At 45.2% G+C, this 20,959-nt stretch overlaps 1 protein-coding gene across 3 annotated transcripts; it reads left to right on the top strand.

The window, feature by feature from the left end:
• The first annotated feature begins 14 nt into the window (after positions 1–14).
• Positions 15–19,095, top strand: LOC143437704 (inactive 2'-5'-oligoadenylate synthase 1D-like). 3 transcript variants are annotated; one of them, XR_013107040.1, is made up of 4 exons: positions 15–149; positions 529–623; positions 5,393–5,581; positions 16,684–19,095. XR_013107040.1 is itself a non-coding variant. In XM_076922663.1 (3 exons), exons 1-3 carry the CDS (start codon positions 3,132–3,134, stop codon positions 16,792–16,794), a joined length of 327 nt encoding a protein of 108 aa, XP_076778778.1. In that variant the 5' UTR covers positions 644–3,131; the 3' UTR covers positions 16,795–19,095. The 3 variants fall into 3 exon arrangements, 2 of the variants coding, with proteins under 2 accessions (XP_076778778.1, XP_076778779.1); XM_076922663.1 differs by lacking the exons at positions 15–149; positions 529–623 and adding an exon at positions 644–3,158; XM_076922664.1 differs by lacking the exons at positions 15–149; positions 529–623; positions 16,684–19,095 and adding exons at positions 645–3,158; positions 7,779–7,919.
• The last annotated feature ends 1,864 nt before the right edge of the window (positions 19,096–20,959 follow it).

Genomic DNA, 20,959 nt, shown 5'->3' with positions numbered 1-20,959 from the left:
TTTCTTAGGACCCTGGGAAGAAGAATGCATAAGGAAACTGATCTGGTTTTCTCAGGATTTCTTCTGGAAAAAGCTGTTACAGGGCATGTTTTAAGAGCAATCTGTACACTTAGGAGAAGAAAGGAAACCGAGTCAGGAAACTGCAGAAGGTTGGTGGCTCCTGAGGTCAGCTTCCAGCTCCTGCAAACCTTTTAGGCGGAATTACATGTATTTTTCTTTTAAAGAACAGCACTGAACAGGTTTTGCTTTTCCTTTACCACTGGACTTGCAGTTCTAGGATTACAGAAAATTTTAACAGAAAGCTCAGCCTTCCCAGAAGCCCCCTCTCCTACTCTGGTCCTACAATTTCCCCTGTGGTGCTGAGGGGCTGTGGTGAAGGTGGAGGCTAACCCAGGGCATTATCAAGGGTGAAGTAAAAGTAAAGGCTGTACCACCAAGCTGGGGACAGGACAGGTCAACATTGGATAGTACAGTGAGCTGTCTTTCAGGGCCACAGCAAGGTTGACAGCCAGTCTTTGGGTGGCGCAGGTCTCAGATGAACACTCATGAGAGGAGAAGATGGAGGAAGAGGAGGCAGAAGATGGAGCACAACCACATGACCCGGAGAAGCCACAAGTAGCAAGGTATCTTATAGCTGGGGAATAGAGCAGTGTAATGGTATATCTGCCCAATCTTGGGTGTGCTTCTTATAAATATTAAAACTGAGTTGTGTGTTCTTTGCACGGCCATACTGGGGCTGGAGATTTACTGATACAAATCTGGCTGGCATTGAATATTAAGGGTGTCTGGTGTTTCCCATTTATGATGATTTAGGTGGGCAGGAAAGGGGGCAAAACCACAGAGCAGTCACTGGAGGTCTGCAGACCAGCCACCTGGATAGATAGCCTGTGGAATGGAGCAATACCTCCAGGCTTTCTCTGGAAGAACCGGTTGAACAGCTAAGAAAGTCAACCTTGGGAACCAGAGCCAGACAGCCATTTTCTGTATCAGGAGAAATGAGCAGCTACTGATCCCAGAACCTAGCTGGACCAGCCTGGGATTTTTAAAATTACACTCAACAATGTCTTGTGCTATGTGTGTTAACTTAACTACCTAAGGCAAAATGTCACCACGAGGGCTCAGGCAGCTGAGACAGACAGTGCTATGCTAAACTGTTGTCATTCAGCAAGATTATAGGTTTATTGCATATGTGCTTCTGTAAATATACAGATAAAGCCCCATAAGAGGGTGAGGAATTTTTTTCCATAGAAAATCAATACCGTGGGACTGGAGACTCTGCACTAAGAGCACTGGGGACACTGAGGTCCACAGCAGTGCAGGAAAATAAAACTGTGTGCAATCTGTGACCAACGGTGACTTTAGAACTTAGTTGTCTGTGTGAGGATGAGATGTGGACCACTGAAGTTAATCACAATGCACCAAATCAAACTCAAAACTAAGTTATTGTCTCTTCTTCCTTAATTTCCTTCAGTCAATATTTCATTCTTTTTTTTTTCTTCCTATTAACTGGATCTTATTATACATCTAGCCTGGAATTCACAGAACTCTAAGTATCTCAGGGTCCCAACTTTTGGTATAACACACACACACACACACACACACACACACACACACAGAGTCACCACAATTCACACAGACCTAATGGATCCATAGGTCAGTGTGCTGGCCCAGCATCTTGTGAATACACAGCTACATTAACCACAAAAGACCCACATGTGCTCTGTCTGCTTAGGCTGATGCTCACTGAGAAGGCAGCAAACTGCTCAAGGCCACCAGCTTCCAAGCCCTTCCACCCTACTCCTGACCCAGTGTCCTCTCTCAATCTCTGTGAGGGGGAGGGGTGGGTCTCCCAGACCCCAGCCATTCAGTTCTCTCTGTAGCAGCCCTGAGGTCCAGGAGCCCAAACACCCATAAGTGTTACAGGATACAGATCCCTGGACCACAGAACCCTTCACACTCTGCCTGGTGCTCTATCTGAGCCTTTGGTGGACATGGTAATGCTGACCTATGATTCCAGTCTTGCCCCATCTGACACACCTGCAGATCCACAGAGAGGGTTTTAATAGACCATGGCCATGGGGCTCCTGCCAAGCTGGGGACCCATCATGTCCTCACCAAGACTCCCATGTAAGCCTTCTCTCTTCTTCCAGCCCCTTTGGTACTCAACACTGGACACTAGCTTCCAATTGGACCAATCCCTGCTCATCTTGGGCCTGGTTCTCCCCTTCAGGTCTGGCATGCAGTGGCTCCCTCATGCCAAGAAGGAAGACACAGACCACAGTTCCCCTCCTCCCATTCCTGACTTCCTCTCCAACAGGACACAGGTGACACCTGGGGACCTCCAGAGGAGCCCTGGAACCACATCATTTGTCCCAGACCCTGCTCTCCCCTTCAGGTCTGGCTTGTACCTGCAATCTCAATCCCCAAAGGGTAACACTGACTGTCCTTGTGCCTGGCATGGTCCTGCTTGTGTTTTGATGACATCTGGACACCACTGGCAAAGAAAGGCAGAACCAGGGACATTCAACACACCTGGGTTCCACATTGGTCATAAGGATAGTCAGTCCTGAGGCATTTGGCATCCTCTCATGATGGGCTCAGTGCACAGAGTGTGGTGGGAGGGAAGAGACCGAGAAGGACAGTGCCAGCCAGCAGAAAGCACAGGTGGAGGCAGAGTCTTGATTGTGACACTGGAAAGGACCTACCTGCTGATGTCTGGATTGGGGTTTCTCACCCAGAGCCTCTCAGCTCTTAAAACCCTGTTGTCACTTTGCCACAGGCAAAAGCACACAGTTTGTCCCTGCAGCCACATGAGGTGGACCAGGCACTTTTGTCTTCTCAGTGACTCTGGGTCTGTCTCCCACGCACAATCTGCTTCTCTTGTTTCTGTTTCTTCTGGTTTTTGTTGCCACCTCTGGGTCTTTGCAGAGTCTGTTCCCAGCACCTTGCATGCTGTTCCACTTCTGCAATTGGCTGGAGGCCTTGAGTTCTTCTGTCCTAGGCTAAGAGGTCACTGCAGCAAGAGAAACAATTTAAAGTGAAGTTTGAGGTCCAGATCTCAGAGCGGCCCAACTCCAGGTCTCTGAGCTTCAAGCTGAGCTCCCCTGAGCTCCAGCAGGAGATGGAATGTGATGTGCATCCAGCCTATGATGCCCTGTGTAAGTCAGCCAGCAGTGGAGCCTCAGCCTGCACTTCCTCATGCCCGAATGCTATGTGTGTGTGTGTATGTTGGGGGGGACTATGTTCACGTGTGTGCAGATGTCTGTACACATGTGTGGGTAATGGCCAGAGGCCAGCCTTGGATGTCTGTTACTTAGGAACCTGTTTTGGTTGAGAAGTTGACCTGGAGTTTGCTGCCCCACCTTCATGGTTCTTGCAATGAGGAGCTGGGATCAGGTGTGGCCTGTGCTCTGATGGAGTTGAACCCACCATCTCTTGCACCTGGAGACTCAGGATATCAATTAGGTACAGCACAGGGCTGGTGGCAGTGGTTGTGCATTGTCCTACAAGTGTCTGTAGGCTGTGAGTCTCCAGCTGGAAACAATTATACTCAGATGTATTCAGGACACACTGGGCTTCCTCCACCTCCAAAAGCCAGGCAAGTTTACTTCCTTGTTTGTTTTGAGAAAGGTAGATCCGTCAGCTTCATGTCAGCCTTGCTGGTCAGACACTGAGCCTGAGAGATTCTCCTGTCTCTACCTGCCCAGTGCTGGGATTTCAAGTGTGGACACCCCGCACACCCCAAACCCCACATGCACACACATGTTACACAATTGCACCTTAATGACCGTCTACATTAAGATCTCTTGATACCAGGCCCGACTGACACACAGTGTGTCTCTAAAACTACAAACTCGACCCAAAGAAAACCAGGAATACCCATGAACAAAACTGGGCTTGGGGAGTTTGGGTAATACTTGAGGTTTTATAGTGACTGAGAGCACAGCGCCCCCTCTTGGCCGCTGTAGAACTGCTGCTATTAACTTAGGTACAAGGCAGGCCACTAGTCCTTCCTTGACTTAGAGAAATGGAAACAGTCCAGAGTCTCAGGCAGCAGGGACTGAGAGGGCCAGCCTGGGAGTAGGACCAGGGCAGCCTGCTGTGGGAAGCTTCAAGAGGCTTAGAACCCTGCTCAGTGGAGGAAAACTGGAGGGACTAGCCAGAAATGAGCTGGGAGGGCGCTCCCCCAGAAGCCCGTGTTGCTCATGGACTTGCCCAGCCCGAGGCAGCTTTCCAGTGGGACAGGAACTCTATAGTGGAAGCACTGCCTTGGGAATGCTTGTGTGGATGACACCAAAGAGGACCACAGCCCTCACCCAGGAGACTTAGCAAATGAGACCTGTGTGCTGGTCCTGAAATAGTAAATATGTTCTTTAGAACTTTATGGAACAGTGGGGTACTGGACTTGTCCCAAGCTCCATCAGTTAGTGATTTGGGTTTGTGCCAGCATCAAAGCCTGATGGATGGTGTGGCCTGCTGCAACCATGGCTACACACCTGCAGACACCTAAGACCCAGCCTGCTGCCTCGAAGTGCACCCACACCCACACATAACTACACACACAACAATGCCACAGCCTGATTCCTGCCCACAGTAAAACTTTGTGGGACACACAGACACCACCACCATATCCTGAAGCTCTCAGGACTTGGACAATCAACACCACATGAATGACATTGAGACACTACCAAGATTTGTGCACTGCAGACACACAGTATTTAGAAGACAGCTCAGTGGTTAAGGGTGACTGCTGCACAAGCATGAGGACCTGAGTTCAAATCCCCAGCACCCACCTAAGCTTAGGAAGTGTCACACATTGACCTGCATCCCTGGAACAATGGGGGCAGAGACAGCAGAATCTCTGGCACCTGATGAAAGCCAGTCAAGTCCATGTTCACAGAGAGACCCTGCTGCAAAGGGAGGGGTGACAAACTATAAAGGAAGACGCCACATATCCTCTTGTGCCCTCTGAATATGTGTTTGCCCCATCCATGCTGACACAACCCACCCATCAACTCAAAATAGCACAGAGACTGTATGCACAAGATAAAATTGACAACTGAGGTAGAGTTCTCCATGGTACACCAGCACACGGTTGGCCATTATCAGATGACCATGTAGCTCTCTGGTGAATGACCACAGTGTGCTGTTTCCTGCAGGCCTGGGAATAAGGCATCCTACTAGGAGCAGTTGGTGGCACAGACTTTCCAGGACCAATTCATGTGCACAGTCCAGAGGTGTGGTGGGCTCGTGGCTGTTTGGGGAATGATGTTTGCTGCAGACAAAATTTGCCTTGTTCACTGAACCCCATAGAGAGCGATTGTGACCCTAGAGAGAAGGAAGATCCTCAGAGCAGGGTTGAGTCTAAACATGAGTGAAACTTCCTTTGTAGATAAACTACAAGCACCTTGGATGGGACATCTACAACATAATCTATGCCCAACTCATTGGTGAGTGCACCACCCTGAACAAGGAGGGGGAGTTCTCCATGTGCTTCATAGACCTCCAGCAAAAGTTCCTGAGGGATCGGCCACCCGAGCTGTGGAATGTCATCCGTCTGGTCAAGCACTGGTATCAACTGGTAAGGCATCTGGCCCAGACACTGTGGACCCTGTGTGTAGAGAATGTGGATGCAGGCCTGAGAAGACGTCTAGTCTAGCTTGCTGTCTATTGACATGATAGCATTATCACATGACCCAGAGTGCCTTGGGAAGACAGGTCTTACTTGGCTACACATCCCAGTCACAGGGCATCACTGAGGGAAGTCAGCACAGTGACTGAAGCAGAGACCAGGGAGGGATTCTGCTCACTGCCTTCATCTCCATGCATCACTCAGATTGCTTTATTATACAGTGCAGACACTCAGGCATGGCACCAACCACATCCATCACTGATCAGGAACCTGTCCACACAGACTACCCTAAACCAGACTTATTGAGGGACTGTCTTGATTAAGGGCGCCTCCTGTTCAATGACCCTAGCTTATGTCTAGTTGGCAAAAACTCACTTTCACAAATAACCCACTTTCAAATTGATGCTCTCACACACACTCCTCTTGAACCATAACCTTCCCTTTCTTGACTTTTTATAAAGATATAATTTTAATATCATGCCATAAAATACAATCTAGCCTTAGGAGTCTAAAAGGGTTCTTTTTTTTTTTTTTTTTTTTTTTTGAAATTTCAATATATAACAAGATTATTCTCTCAAGGATGCGCTCATATAAAATTTAAAATGCTAGTTAAATTTACTCTTCAAGAGGTCACTGTCACAATCTGATTAAAACACAACCAAACCCCATCAAAGCAAAAACCTCAGTATCTGATGTATGGGACTCACAGTTCTCTGAGCTTCTCGGGCTCTGCCATCCACAGATCACACAGCTGGTCTCAGGCTCACATCAGCTCTGTTCCCACATTGCTCTGTTCCTGGCAGTCGTCCCTTGCTCAGGACAAGTTCAGTGTCTCAGGGTCACCACTGCTATTGAGGCTGCACTTCCCCAATGGCTTCTCCTGGCATCTCTCAGTGCCAGGCCTCAGCTGCTTTGCAAGGCCCCTTCAGTCCTGCCGGTTTCATGAGACTTGTGACCTGGGAGACCTTTCAGCAGTTCCAGGTGTGGCTGACACCTGGAGATGCAGTCTTGGGACCCCTGGACCAGGGCTTCTGTTTGCTGACACTGGGGAAACCCTTCCTAGAATCCTTGGCCCCATCCTGCCATTCTCTGCTTAATCAGAACAGATTTTCACCCCCAGCTGATGAGAAACCCCTGATTCCTCATGCAAACATAGCACACAAGCAGCCCAGATGGGGTCCTTGCTTTCCTCTGAAACTTCACTCCAGCCTCTGTCACCTGCCTGCCTCTCAGCCTTCCTGTCTTCCAGGTCCCCACAAACAGCCTGTCAGGCTCTCAGCTCTCAACAGCTTTCCAACCCAAAGTTCCATCATCCTTCCTCAGTCCTCCCCAGGAGCAACATGGCGGGTCAGTCACAGCAGGGCCCCCTCCCTAGGACCAGTTCTGTCCTCGTTTGCTCTGACGGCTGTGGTAAAGATGATGCTGGAAAGAAAACTGGGGAGGGAAGGGATTGTCTGGCTCACATCCCTGCATTCCACCCCATCACTGAGGGAAGCAGAGGCCATGGAGGAACTCTGCTGGCTGCCTGATACCCTTGGGCAATCAGTCTGATTTTTTTTATTTTTTACACACTTTTTAAAAATTTCATCTGTATTTATCTTTTAAAGCAGAATGTGATTGGGCACTATTATTCCCATTCACAAGCCTTGCCAAGAGTTACAAGACCTAGAGAAACTTAAGGGGTTTGTTTGTTCTTGGTACTTTTGGAAAACAAGCCACTTGGGGAATTCCTCTGTCAAGTTGTTTTAACTTGTGTTGACTTCTAAGACTAGTACATGCAGAATTAACTACAGGGAATGAAAAGTTTAAGACGTAACTTAAGCCATCTTAATTTGGTCTACTAAGGAATCCAGCTCAACAGCTAAACACTTCAGACCACACAGTTAACATTAACAGCAGGTTACGTCTTACAACAAACGTTCTATCAACCTTTTGAGTCAAACCTATAGTATCACAGTATCACATGTAGAAACTTTATCTTCCCCGTAGTTTTCATGCCACACAGATGTTTTAAATGTTAAGAAAAAATAAACAAAAATCATGGAAAATATATTATCAGAAGGAATGAAGGTAAGCATCAATCACATAGTTCTGGTGAAGCTTAGTCTACTTCTTCCATGCGTGATGTGTTGTCATCTCCTTCCAGGGGTGGCATTTCTTCGGTTACAGCAGCACTGGTCTCATCCACAGTAGGATCATCCCCATCAATACCTAGACCCAGCTTGATCTCATGTAGATCCTGTTAGCATGGGTCTGAGGATCTTCCAGACTGAAGCCAGAAGACAGGAGTGCAGTTTCATACAGCAAGATGACCAGATCTTTCACAGACTTGTCATTCTTGTCAGCCTCTGCCTTTTGCCTTAAGGTTTCAATAATGGAGTGATTGGGGTTTATCTCCAGGTGTTTCTTTGCTGCCATGTAACCCGTTGTTGAGTTGTCTCTGAGGGCTTGAGCTTTCATGATTCTCTCCATGTTTACTGTCCACCCATATGTGCTTGTGACGACAACACAGCATGAGGATGTCACCAATCAGTTTGACACAACCACCTTTTCAACCTTTTTCTCCAAAGTATCTTTCATAATTTTGCAGAAGTTCTCAAATTTTGTCTTTTTCTCTTCCTGTTTCTTCTTTTCCTCTTCATCTTCTGGAAGTTCCCTCTTTGGTAACAGACACCAAGGTCTTGCCCTCAAGTTCCTTCAGCTGTTGCACGCGTCAAGGGGCTCAATCACCCAGATCACTTCTAAGCCATGCTTTCAGAGACGTTCCACAAAGGCCGAGTTAGCAACCTGGTCCTTGGTCTCACCTGTGATGAAATAGATGTGCTTCTGGTTTTCCTTCATTCTGGTGCAGTAGTCCTTCAGAGACACCATCCCATCCCCGGAAGCAGATGTGTAGTACCACAACAGCTCTGAAAGCTTCTTCCAATTTTGAGAGTCTTCATGAATTCCAAGCTTTATGTTTTTTGAGAACTGCTCATAAAACTTTTTGTAGTTCTCTTTATCTTCTGCCAGTTCAGTAAATAGTTCTAAGCATTTCTTGACCAAATTCTTTCTGATAACTTTCAGAATTTTGCTTTGTTGTAGCATCTCATGGGAAATGTTTAGAGGGAGAGCCTCAGAATCCACCACCCCTCTAATGAAATTCAGATACTCAGGGATTAACTCCTCACAGTTATCCATGATAAAAACTCTGCAAACATACAACTTGATGTTGTTCTTTTTCTTTCTGTTTTCAAATAGATCAAAAGGAGCTCATCTTGGGACAAAAAGAAGGGCCTGGAATTCTAATTGCCCTTCAACAGAAAAATGCTTTACTGCCAAACGTTCTTCCCAATCAATCGTTGGTTAAGCTCTTGTAGAACTCTCCATATTCTTCATTAGTAATGTCATCAGGATTCCTGGTCCAAATCGGCTTTGTTTTGTTGAGTTCTTCTTGATCTACGTACCTTTTCCTTTATCTTCTTCTTTTTTTCTTCTTGTCACCATCCTTCTCTTCTTCTTCTTCATCAGAACCAACATCTTCTATTTCAGGCTTGTCATCAGACTTCTTTTCTTCTTTTTCTTTTACAGTGCTCATATATGAAATTCTCAAAAAGGAATCCCGTTTTTTAAAATGTTCAACAGATTACTAGCATCTTACAATATGAAAATAAATATGACCTATAATTATGCTGAAGGACACTTTAACTCACTACAAACTTGGAAGTTTAAAATGAAATCAATAAAAATTATTTTACCCAGCATACTAACAAAAACCACAATAATGTTTTATAATTCAAAGTATTTCTGAGAACAAGAAAATGGATTGTCTGGAGCTAAGTCAGCAGAGCCAGGTGGACACTGTGTGTTATTTCTTTTTTTTTTTTTCTTTTTTTTATTATTATCAAATCAAAATTTTTACTTTTTAACACGGGGGTTATAAACACAAAAATGCAGAATGTGGGGAAAGGGATGACACAGGAGCATAGGTGTTCAGGGGGAGTACAGATATCTTTCAGAACAAAGTATCAGCTGGGTGAAGGTTCAGGGGTCAGGTCACTAGGACTCTGCCTATGATTCACTTGTCCTTATCTAATTTGGTACTTTCTGCCAAGGCTGCCTATTTACAAGGTCTATGACTACTCAGGCTGGTAGATTTCCATAAAAGCTGCCTGTTTACAATAGTTTATAGACATCTGTTTCAGTGTTTTTCCATAGAGACCCAAGAGTTTGTGTTAGCAGGCATGTATGTCAGGCCTGTTGCTGATTTTAGGCTTATGGCTGATTTTAGGCCTTCAGTGTATAAGCAGGGCTGCCCCTGACATCTCCTCCCTTCTCCAAGTATAGAAGGGCTGTGGTGATTCTAATCTTGCCAAGGCGGGGATAGAGGCCTGACCTCCAGTAATTAAAGGGGACCTTGTAATGGCTCCAGTCCTCCTGTCATTGTCCAGTGAAGCATGATGGCCATACCTGTCCCGATGTCTTTTTCCTGGAGAGGGGATACTTTTGACATCAACCCCTATGCAGTCAGGCTTGTCCCTTAGGGAAACCAGAAACATATTTTAAACTTTTATTTATATTCCCTTGCAGTGCTTAGCCTCGCAGCCTAAGCAAGAATTCAGAACGCCAGACAGAGGGGGTTCTGGGTGCCCCCTCTCTGCTTGGTCTAGGTTGAGTGGAGTTGGGACTTGGGAGCACCCTGGATAGAGTAACATCCTCGTCTAGAGTCTCGTGGTCCTCCATAGCTAACTTATGATAATATATCTGAATAGATTTTGCTATCAGATTATCTATCTGTTGTTTCACAAAGTTAGTCAGCCTATTTAAGGACCAGGGACCAAAGGAAATAAGCAAAAATAACCTAGTTAATGGTCCCAAGATGGAAGGAAGTAGGGTTAACAATCATGGAGAGGTTGAAGACCAATTCTTGTACCAGCTCTCATCTTTCTGTCTCTGTCTTTTCTCAAGACCTTCTCTGGCCTTTTTCATGCTCTCTTTAATCATCCCTGTTTTGTCTATGTAAAAGCAGCATTCTTCTTTAAGGGCTGTACACAGTCTAGAGCTGTACTATTGTAAAAGAGGAAATCAAGTCCAATAAAGTCCTTTGCAACTTTGGGGGATTGCATCAGACAGCGAAACAAGGAATTTCTTCAGATTAGTGATGTCAGTCTATACCTGTTTGATGTCCTTGTCAAAGGCCCATTGATGGTCTGAGTTGTATAAGTCTGGAGGCCAGCATCAGGATTAGAACTCCTAACAGCAGACATCACAGGTGATTAATTTTTACTTGGAAAGGAAAAAAAGAAGGGAATTCTCAGGGAAATTTCTCTTCCCTGGATGTCAATTATTATTCACCTTATTTATAATTGGGCCTGGTTTTGTGGAGGTATCTATTTAGTTCATTAATCTTTTTGGTGGCCATTTAGCTGTGCCTTCTGTGGTATCAAACAGGCATATCAATCCTCAGCCCCATATAGGAACTGGGTCCTGGCCATTCCATTTAAGGGTAAAAGGGTCCTTCCACATAGTTGTGGCATAGTTTTTATTGGTCTCAGTGATGCCAGAGGCAATCAGCAGATTTGCTGTGAGCTTTCAGTTTTAGAAAGTTAAGAGTAAACAAGGCATGCCTCTTCCACTCTCAGAGATTCATGAAGACACTATTTAAAGAAATATAATTCTTTATTAATAATTTCTTTTATCAAAGTACTATTATAAAACAGTCAACAAATAATCAATCTATATAATATATTAATTAATGAGAGCTTCTTCTACTTTTTGTAAAATTACTCTTTTGTCAATTAATTGTTGAGGGAAATTAGGATTTGCATCTGTCTTGAGAATATTTATTTTTTGCCAGACCCATTATCTGAGGGGTTTTTTTTGGATATTTTATGTATTTACCTTTCACTGTTATCTCCTTTTCCTTTATCTCCCAAAACCCCTTATCGCATACCCCCTCTTCCAATTTTTATGAGGGTGTGCTCCCACCATTCTCCCAATCCCGCCTCCCTGCTCTCGCATTCCCCAACACTAGGGATCCAATCTTTCAGGGACCATGGCCCTCCATTTCCACTGTTGCCTAACGAGGCCACCCTCCGTTACCTATACAAGTGGAGACATGAGTCCCTCCCTTTCTGTTCTCAAGCTGGAGGTTTAGACCCTGGGAGCTCTGGTTGAGTATTTTGCTACTCCTTCTAAAAAAAAAAAAAAAACAAAGCACCCACAGTTTGGTCTTCCTTCCTCCTTTTGAGTTTCATGTGGTCTATGCATTGTGTCTTAGGTATTGTGAGCTTTTGGGCTAATATTCACTTATCAGTGAGTGCATGCCATGTATGTTCTTTTGGGAGTGGGTTACCTCACTCAGGATGATATTCTCAAGCTCCATCCATTTGCCTAAGAATTTCATGAACTCATTGTTTTTAATAGCTGAGTGGTACTCCATTGTGTAAATATACCACATTTTCTGTATCCATTCCTTTGTTGAAGGACATCTGGGTTCTTTTCAACTTCTGGCTATTATAAATAAGGCTGCTATGAACATAGTGGAGCATGTGTCCCTGTTGTATGTTGAAACATCTTTTGGGTATATGCCCAGGAGTGGTATAGCGGGGTCCTCAGGTAATACTATGTTCAATTTTCTGAGGTACTCCAGACTGATTTCCATACTGGTTGTACCAGCTTACAATCCCCCCAACAATGGAGGAGTGTTTCTCTTTCTCCACATCCTTGCCAGCATCTGCTGTCACCTGTGTTTTCAATCTTAGCCATTCTGACTGGTATGAGGTGGAATCTCAGTGTTGTTTTCATTTGCATTTCCCTGATGACTAGGGATGTTGAACACTTCTTTAGGTGCTTCTCAACCATTCGAGATTCCTCAGTTGAGAATTTGTTTATATAGTTGTGGGGAGCCGACAGAAATTGGCTATCATCCTTGCACCCATCTTGAGCCATATACCCTGACCAGAGACTTGATTACATTAGCCTCCAACAGCTGAGCACACTCTGATAGCATCTTGCTTTAGATACCCAGAATTTTCCCTTGGGTGTGTGAGACTTAAAGGTGTGTGACTTAAGGGCATGACTTAGAGATCAGATTTAGAGACAAGACCTAAGGGCATGATTAAAGGCGTGACTTAGAGGCGTGGCTTAGAAGTGAGGCATATAAAAGGCGAGAGGCAGACAGGGAAAGCAACAGATTACTTGACATTAGGTAGAAGACACTTGACTCTAGAGAGTACCACTTGGAGTTAGTGAGTAGGAATTGGAACGGATTATTAGGCACTTGGGAGTACAACTTGGAACTAGGAATTAGGTTAGAGAGTACAACTTAGAGTGCAACTTGGAGTAGGAATTAGGCATTGAGGAAGAAGACACTTGGACTAGAGAACTCGGAAGAAGAAGTATTAGGTATTAGGCACTTAGCACTTGGAAGAAGTAACTTGGAACTTGGAGGCACTAGGGACTAGGAACTCAAGACTTGGGACTTAGAAGAGAGACTGAAGAATAAACGGGATTGAATCACACTCTGTCTGGTCTCCATTCCTCGTGTCCATCCTCACTTTCTCTCTCGCTGAACCCCAACCCGTGGACCGGAGCTGCTTGGAACAGTGCAGGACAATTGAGCCCCTAAGGCTTTTGGCAGTGCGGGTTCCAACACTGACAGAATGGTCCGAGACACTTGGGCCCCCAAACGTGGGGCAGCTCGGGCCGCAACATATTATCAGAAAGTATATATAGAATGACTTACAGGCTGTGGTCCCACTAACCCAACATGATTGGCTATATACGAGAAGTCTAAGAACCCAGAAGTTGCTCAGTTCTTGAGGCTGGCTCTGAAATGGCCATTCCATCTTTCTGTCAGGCCAGCTGCTTCAGGTAGGTAAGCATGGTACAGCCAGTGGACTCCACAGTCCCGGGCCCACTGCCACACTTCTTTGCTGCAAAGTGAATTCTTTGGATAGAAGAAAAACTGTGTGGAATCCCATGTCAGTGGATAAGGCATTCTGTAAACCCACAGACTACCCACCTGGGCATGCATGCGAACGTAACGGAAGTATTTTTTAAATGAAAGGGTGTTAAAATCCACATCTAATCTGTGGGATGTGAGGATCTTCTAGGGACTTGGCTTGAAGGGGCATGGGCTCATTTTACTATTAAAGAATTCCTATGCCTTCAGGAGTCAAACTACTCCAGGCAACTGAGTATGGTGCCAAATAGTTACGCGCATGGTTATTTGACACAAGCTAAAGTCATCAGAGAAGACAGAACCTCAGGTTTAAAAAATGCCCCTAGAATATGAAGCTGTAGGCAAGGCAGTGGGGCATTTTCTTAATTAGTGATTGATGGGGGAGGGCCCAGCCCACCGTGGGTGGAGCCATCCCAGGGCAGGTGATCCTGGGTTCTATAAGAAAGCAGGCTGAGTAAGCCAGGGGAAGCAAGCCAGTAAGCAGCACCCCTCTGCAGCAGCTCTTTTCTCTAGATTCCTACCCTGCTTGAGTTCCTGTCCTGACTTCCCTCAATGATGAACAGGGATGTGGAAGTGTAAGCCAAATAGACCCTTTTCTTCACAACTTGCTTTTGGTCATGGTGTTTATCACAGCAATAATGACCCTGACCAAGATTAATATATGGGAGGGGCAACTGTTAATAATAGTTTTGGCCTATTCTGGCTCATGCTCAAAAAAGAGCAAGCCTGGAATAGAATATTCTACAGACTTATATACACCTTAGGCATATACACTCCCATCCTTAAAGGTCCTTCAGATTATGGCCTTGGGTTATACTTTGAACAATTTAAACAGAGATAAAAGACTGCAAGCCCGGCTACTTGGTCAGATGGAAGAATCCCCAGAGCAAAAATATTGCCAGAATAAATTTTATGTATGCCAGTGTTCTTTTGCTCAACTGACAGAACCTTGCTTCTCCTGTTAAGAGCACAAGGAACTTCATGCCACACCAGTGGCTGTGACCCTGCCCCTGAGGCTTGATCTGCCCCTTAGAGGCATGCTCCCTGCTGTGGACATGGACCTTTGACCAGTTGCAAGTCAGGCTTGTCTCCTTTTGTAATGGGAATGGCGCCTAATTGGAGGCCAATCTTCCTGAATAAACTTTAGCAGAAACTTTCTCTGTGACCCTAAGCTTCACTTGTAGTATAGATTTTCTTTCTCACACTTTCTAACAAGCCTGGTTAGTGTACCACTTATCTCAGAGTGCAGGTGAGGCTCCCTAGCCAAATTCTATTTTCTGTAATGGTAATATTACCTAAGTGAATTTATCAGCAAATCCTTTATAGCATCCAATTATAGCAACCAATCCAAGAGAGACTACATCAAGTCTCTCTTTAATCCTTACTGGGAAACTGCTCAACCAAAGTAGGAACACCCAAAACAGGTACCTCCCAGTCCCACTGAGCCCTTGGTGGAGGTGGGGTCCCTACACCCTTTTATTTCAGACTATGGAGATAACATCAGAACAGTGAGGGATTTATCTGATCATTTTAATATAATTCTGACACAGTTTTAAATGAGACAGTTACTGGCTTCCATGGAAGATCTAAAAGTTTCCAGGCCACCTGGGTACATTTCTACTACTGGGCAGTTGCCCTCCCTTTAGGTAAGAGTAATGCCTGTCTGTGCCTGTCAATGCGTTTTATATGAAAGTGAGTGTGTTTGTAAATACAGACATTTAAAGAATTTTTCAGGATTTTTTAAACCACTATAGTCTTTACAAAGAGAAGAATAAATGGTTTGTTTTTTTTTTTTAAAGCTCCAACACCAAGGCTTCTAAACAGCTGCCATCCTCATGGCTCCTGCTGTGCCTGCCTGACATCACAGCAGGATGGGTTCATGTTCTAGTCCTTCATGAAAGGGGGAGACAGACTGGCCATCTCAGCCAAATGATGGAAACAAATGGACAGAGCAGGAAAAACTAAAGCTTCAAAATGGAGCTCTATTCCTCTGACTATAAAATGTCCTCATGCATACCGAGTACACACTTGCGGTGTGACTGTTTGAGGGCGGGGGATCACTCACACTCTCATCACTGACCCCTTAGAGTTCTCAGTATGCGAGCCTGATAAACCCATTGGTTCCCCAGGGTGAGATCTGTAATTGAACTTTGGTTTGTCACTGAGACCTAATGAAATGAGATTAGGCATTGCTCAGTCCCTCTCTGTGGAGAAGATTCTCTCAACAGATAGTAAATTCATTTGTAAATTCTCTTATGTCTGGTGGCATTTAAGTTTTTTAATGATAAAAACTGTAATCATTAAAATTGTTTTTGTAAAGGAGGGTGTGGCGGTTTCAATATGCTTATGTCATAAGGAGTGGCACTGTTAGGAGGTGTGGCCTTGTTGGAGGAAGTAGTCACTGTGGGCGTGGCCTTGGAGGTCTCCGCCTATGCTCAGGCTCTACCCAGTACAGAGAGTTAGTCTCCTTCTAGATGCTCTCAGGCAAGATGCAGAACTCTTGGCTCCTTCTCCAGCACCATGCCTGCCTGGATGCTGCCAGGCTTCCCACCATCATGATAATGGACTGAACCTCTGCAACTGTAAATCCGACCCAATTAAATGTTTTTCTTTATAATAATTGCCTTAGTCATGGTCTCTTTTCACAGCAATAAAACCCAAACTCAGACAGAGGATGATTAAGATTAAGATGTGAAGATTAAGGTGGATGGAAGCTTCCAGAATGGAAAAGAAAACTAGAAATCTTATGGACATGATGAAGGTCTGAGTTGGTTACTTACGCACATAAAGGATGAGTCTTTGAGATCATACAAACTGTATCAGGCTTCTGTGGTCTAATATCAACAATCACAAGAACTTGGTTAAACACATACCTAACCAAGTTTATTTGGAATTGCCTGATTATAGGGATATTATACAGTAGCTAAAAGAACCACACTGGTGTAACTGATGTTCTGGGTGTTGAATTGTTATACTTACATGCTATTCTCATGTGGTCAGAGGGACTGAAAGAATGTCTTCCCAAGGTCAGTGAGGTCCCAGGGCACATGGGTCATCTAGAGCAATGCCTGGAGCCGTGAAAACAGTCTCCTGTTCTTTTGTTCAGGGAGGCCATGGAGATCATGGACTATGGATTCCAGCCAGCATCCAGTCTACAAAGAGGAAGAATTTCCTCAGAGTTTCCAGGAGAAGCAATGCCCAGGCCAACCAGGCTTGACTTATCCTCACAGATCAACAACTGGTAAAGGGTCCAGGAGCCTGAGATTCTCACAAGACTAGTGACTCCCTGAGGGCCGGATGGCTCCTCAGTCAGGAACTAAACAAAAGTTAATGCTGGCTACTCACATGATCTTCAACGCACAGCAGGGAAGTCTGACCAACATAAAAAATGGCCAGTGTGTGTCTTTAAGAGGTCAAGGGCCTGAAGTCCTCAGATATTGTAATTAACCCTATGAAAGCTATTTGGACAGAATTTCTCACTAATGGTTCTCGTGTGTGTGTGTGTGTGTGTGTGTGTGTGTGTGTGTGTGTGTGTGAGACCTAGGCACATCCCTGTTGCAGGATATTTGATCACACTGTGAACCCTGAGATTGTGTATTCACTGAAAAAAAAAAAAAAACCTTTCCAGTTGTGATGTGGCTCAGTTCTTAGCACACACTTTTACTCCCTCTGGCTGGAATAAAGCAAGCCCTTAGTGCACACCTTTAATCTCAAACAATGGAGGCTAGGTTAGTTGGTAGAAGAAAGCGCCCATGTTTGAAAGTGATATCTAATTGAGTGACATTCAAAGTGATGAATCAGAGAAAGATTTGACAGATTAGAGTATGTCCAACTCTCACAAGAAGAGAGAGGAAATGGAAGGTACTTGAGGGGCAGTGCAGAGAGAGAAGAAGGCAATTTTACCAGGACAGTTGTACAGAGACAGGTTAGAGACAGAGAACAAAGCTCAACAGAATGAACCAGAGAATGTGAAAGAGCCGGAAGATTAGTACTGATTGCCAAAGTTGGTAGGAGGTCAAGCAGAGCAATTCAGTAAGAAACCAAGAGACACTAGTTTGAATCAGTCAGTTTGGAGAGGAGTTTTGAGCCACAACAGCTGAGTTGAATATGCTAGCCAAAGTTCAGAAAGAACTAGGAAGAGGTGAGTTTATCCAGTAGTAAGTCTCAGAGGCTGAAAACATTCTAGGCCTAGATAAGAGGTTAGAAGCTTCAAGGACTAAGCCTAGGTTAGCAGACCAAGGCAGTAAGCCTTCTCAGAAATGACAATTACACCAAGAGAATAAAAGCTACTTTTACACCCACCCCTCATCATCCCTCTCCTGCAAGAAGTAGCCAATGAGAGAATGTGCTATGTACAATCAGAGAATTCTGATGGTTTGCAATTCAGGGAATTATTTAATTAGTTGATAACCCAAAGCCTCAGGTGGCCTTGAGACTCCTTGCAGAAAGAGTTGACACATATCAGAGAACAGTTAGGAACAAGGACATGCTGGACTAGGGGTCATCATGTGAGGATAACTCATGGCCAAGATGCCAACATAAAGACCTGCACCAAAATTCACCAGAGTGGGAGAGCCTACAATACGTCTGCAGAAAAAAATCTTCCCACCCAAAGTCCTATTTCTCTCCTACAAAACCCCAATCTCTCTGTGGCCCCATGCACGGTCTCCACTCTCTAGAGAGACTGTTTCCTTCATTGTTCTGATGTAAGGACAATTCTGCTCCTGCAAGAGGTCACTCTCTTATTACCACATCACCTCAGTTGACCTGATTAACTTGAGTGTGTGTGTGTGTGTGTGTGTGTGTGTGTGTGTGCGCGCGCGTGCACGCGTGCGCACGCAGGCACTCGCGTGTGTACATGTGCGCGTGTGTGTGCTGTGTTTGCTCACACATGCATGTGTGTGGCTTTGCTGTTTTGATTGATTTGTTAAAGTTCTTCTTTTAGATTTGCTTTTATTTTATAAATTTGAGAGTTTTTGTTTGCATGAATAGATGTGCACTACATGTTTGAATTGTCCTTACAGTCCAGAAGGGGGCATCAGATTTCCTGGAACCAGAGTTTACAAATGGCTGGGAGCTGCCCTGTGGGTGCTGGGAATTGAACCAGGGTTACCTGGAAAAGCACCTAGGACTATTAAACTCTGAGCAATCTCTCCATACCTCCCTCACTGAGATAGTCTCACTAGGAAGCACTGGCTGGCCTAGAAGGCACTGAGTAGACCAGGCTGGCCTCCAACCATAAGGCTCCAACCGTTTCTGTCTCTTGACTGCTAGGATGGATTAAAGGCATCTGTGGAGAGAAGATGGTGCCTGGCAGGCAGCCAGGCAAAAGCTTGTACCTGTAAATACAAGTCTTTTTAGGAATATGTAAACAATTTGAAGCTTTCGATAGTAGAGTGCCCATAGTATTTTGCCACGTGGCTGAGAATTGTTGGCTGGCCTTAAGGGGATATAAGCCAGACGCCGAAGGGGAGAGTGTGCTATTTTTGTATCATAAAGGTGAATAAACTGCTTGGAGGAGGAACTTGCGGTTGCCGCGCTTTATTTCTGCTGGTCAGATAGGAGCAACGGCGACAGGCATCCATCAGGACACTCAGTGTTAGTTTTTTATTTTAATGTGTATGTGTGTTCCTGAGCATAAATCTGTGGGCCACATCTGTGCAGCGTCCCCAGTGCTCTTAGCTCTGAGGCCTCTCTCCAACCCCATGACATTGATTTTCTAAGGAGCCCTTTCTTCACTCTTTATGGGTCTGTATTTGTATATGTACAGAAACATGTCCATGACAAACATATTGTCCTGCTGAATAATAGTTTCATGTGGCGAAAGCTCAGCCCTTAGGTATAAGTTAACACATATTGCAGAAGACATTAATAAGTCAATGAAGCAATACAAACATGTTTGCAAAATCCTGACTCCACCTTAGGCTAAAACAAGTCAGGCTGGCCTGCAGGTATGTACCGAGCTTGCAAGAACTCTTGCTAACTTGCATTGTTCTCCTGCAACTGCAAGACTTCCTGTTCCTCAATCAAACAGAAATACTTTAGAGAGACAACTGTATCTTACTCTAAAACACAGTTCTGTCATGCTTACCGGCAGCTATGCCGATGGGAAGTTGGTTTTTGCCTCTATAAAACTCAAAAGTTTATAAAAACTCAAAGGTTTTTGCCTTTATAAAGTCCCGGCTCACTCAAGTCAGGGTTGTCTCTTTAGACTTGTAGTCACAATGGTGTATGTCCCTTTCTGGGTCTGTGTGGCTTTCCTCTTGGGTGAGAACAGGCCAAGTAGAACTTGTTGGGGCTCGCACAGGATCTATTCTGTCCCTGAGAAAGAGGCTCTAATTCAACCCTGCAAGCCTTCTGTGCTATTTTCATTAGGTTTTGACCCACATAGACTCATGTGTTCGATTGCTTGGCCCACAGGGAGTGACACCATTAGGAGGTGTATCCTTGTCAGAAGGGGTGTGGCCTTGTTGGAGGAAGTGTGTCACTGTGTATGTGGGCTGTGAGGGCTCCTGGTGCTCAAGCTCTGCCAGTGCAGAAGAGACAGGCTCCTCCTGGCTGCCTGCAGAATGAGATAGAGAGCTCTCACCGTCTCCTCCAGCACCAGGTCTGCCTGGACGCTGCCATGCTCCCGCCATGATGATAATGGACTGAACCTCTGAAACTGTAAGCCGGCCCCAACTGAATGTTTACTTTTATCAAAGTTACCTTGGTCATGGTGTCTCTTCACAGCAATGGAGACCCTAAGTAAGACACCCCCTGTACTGTTTGGTCTTGTGAAATCTGGTGAGTGCACTCTTTTGGGTGACTGAACAGTCTCAAGCCCAGGATATCAGAGGATGTCTTGTTGACATGTGAATAAGGTGACTTCTGACCCCGGGACACCCTTGGTTGTCAGTCTGCTGTGTTGGGTGAGTGAGAGCCTGGTGGTTGGCCATTGCTTGTCTGATTATTATTACTGTTTGTATTTATTCCAGTGAACTGAATCCCTGTCTGGACTCCCTTGGTATAGTAATGGTTTTGTCTTGTATTTGTCTGTGTGGACAAGTTTTGTTGCAGATATGGGAATGGGACTAAGAACAGCTCCTTCCTCACTAACTAGTCCTGTCTCCCAGCTCCCTCCCCACTAACTAGTCATGTTTCCCAGCTACCTCCTAACTAGTCCTGTCTCCCAGCTACCTCCCCACTAACTACTCCTGTCTCCCAGCTCCCTCCTCACTAACTAGTCCTGTCTCCCAGCTACCTCCCCACTAACTAGTCCTGTCTCCCAGCTCCCTCCTCACTAACTAGTCCTGTCTCCCAGCTCCCTCCTCACTAACTAGTCCTGGCTCCCAGCTACCTCCCCACTAACTAGTCCTGGCTCCCAGCTACCTCCCCACTAA

This window comes from Arvicanthis niloticus, chromosome 24 (genome assembly GCF_011762505.2).
Source record: "Arvicanthis niloticus isolate mArvNil1 chromosome 24, mArvNil1.pat.X, whole genome shotgun sequence".
Lineage (NCBI taxonomy): Eukaryota > Metazoa > Chordata > Mammalia > Rodentia > Muridae > Arvicanthis > Arvicanthis niloticus.
This window is presented reverse-complemented; position numbering and strand designations above follow the sequence as displayed.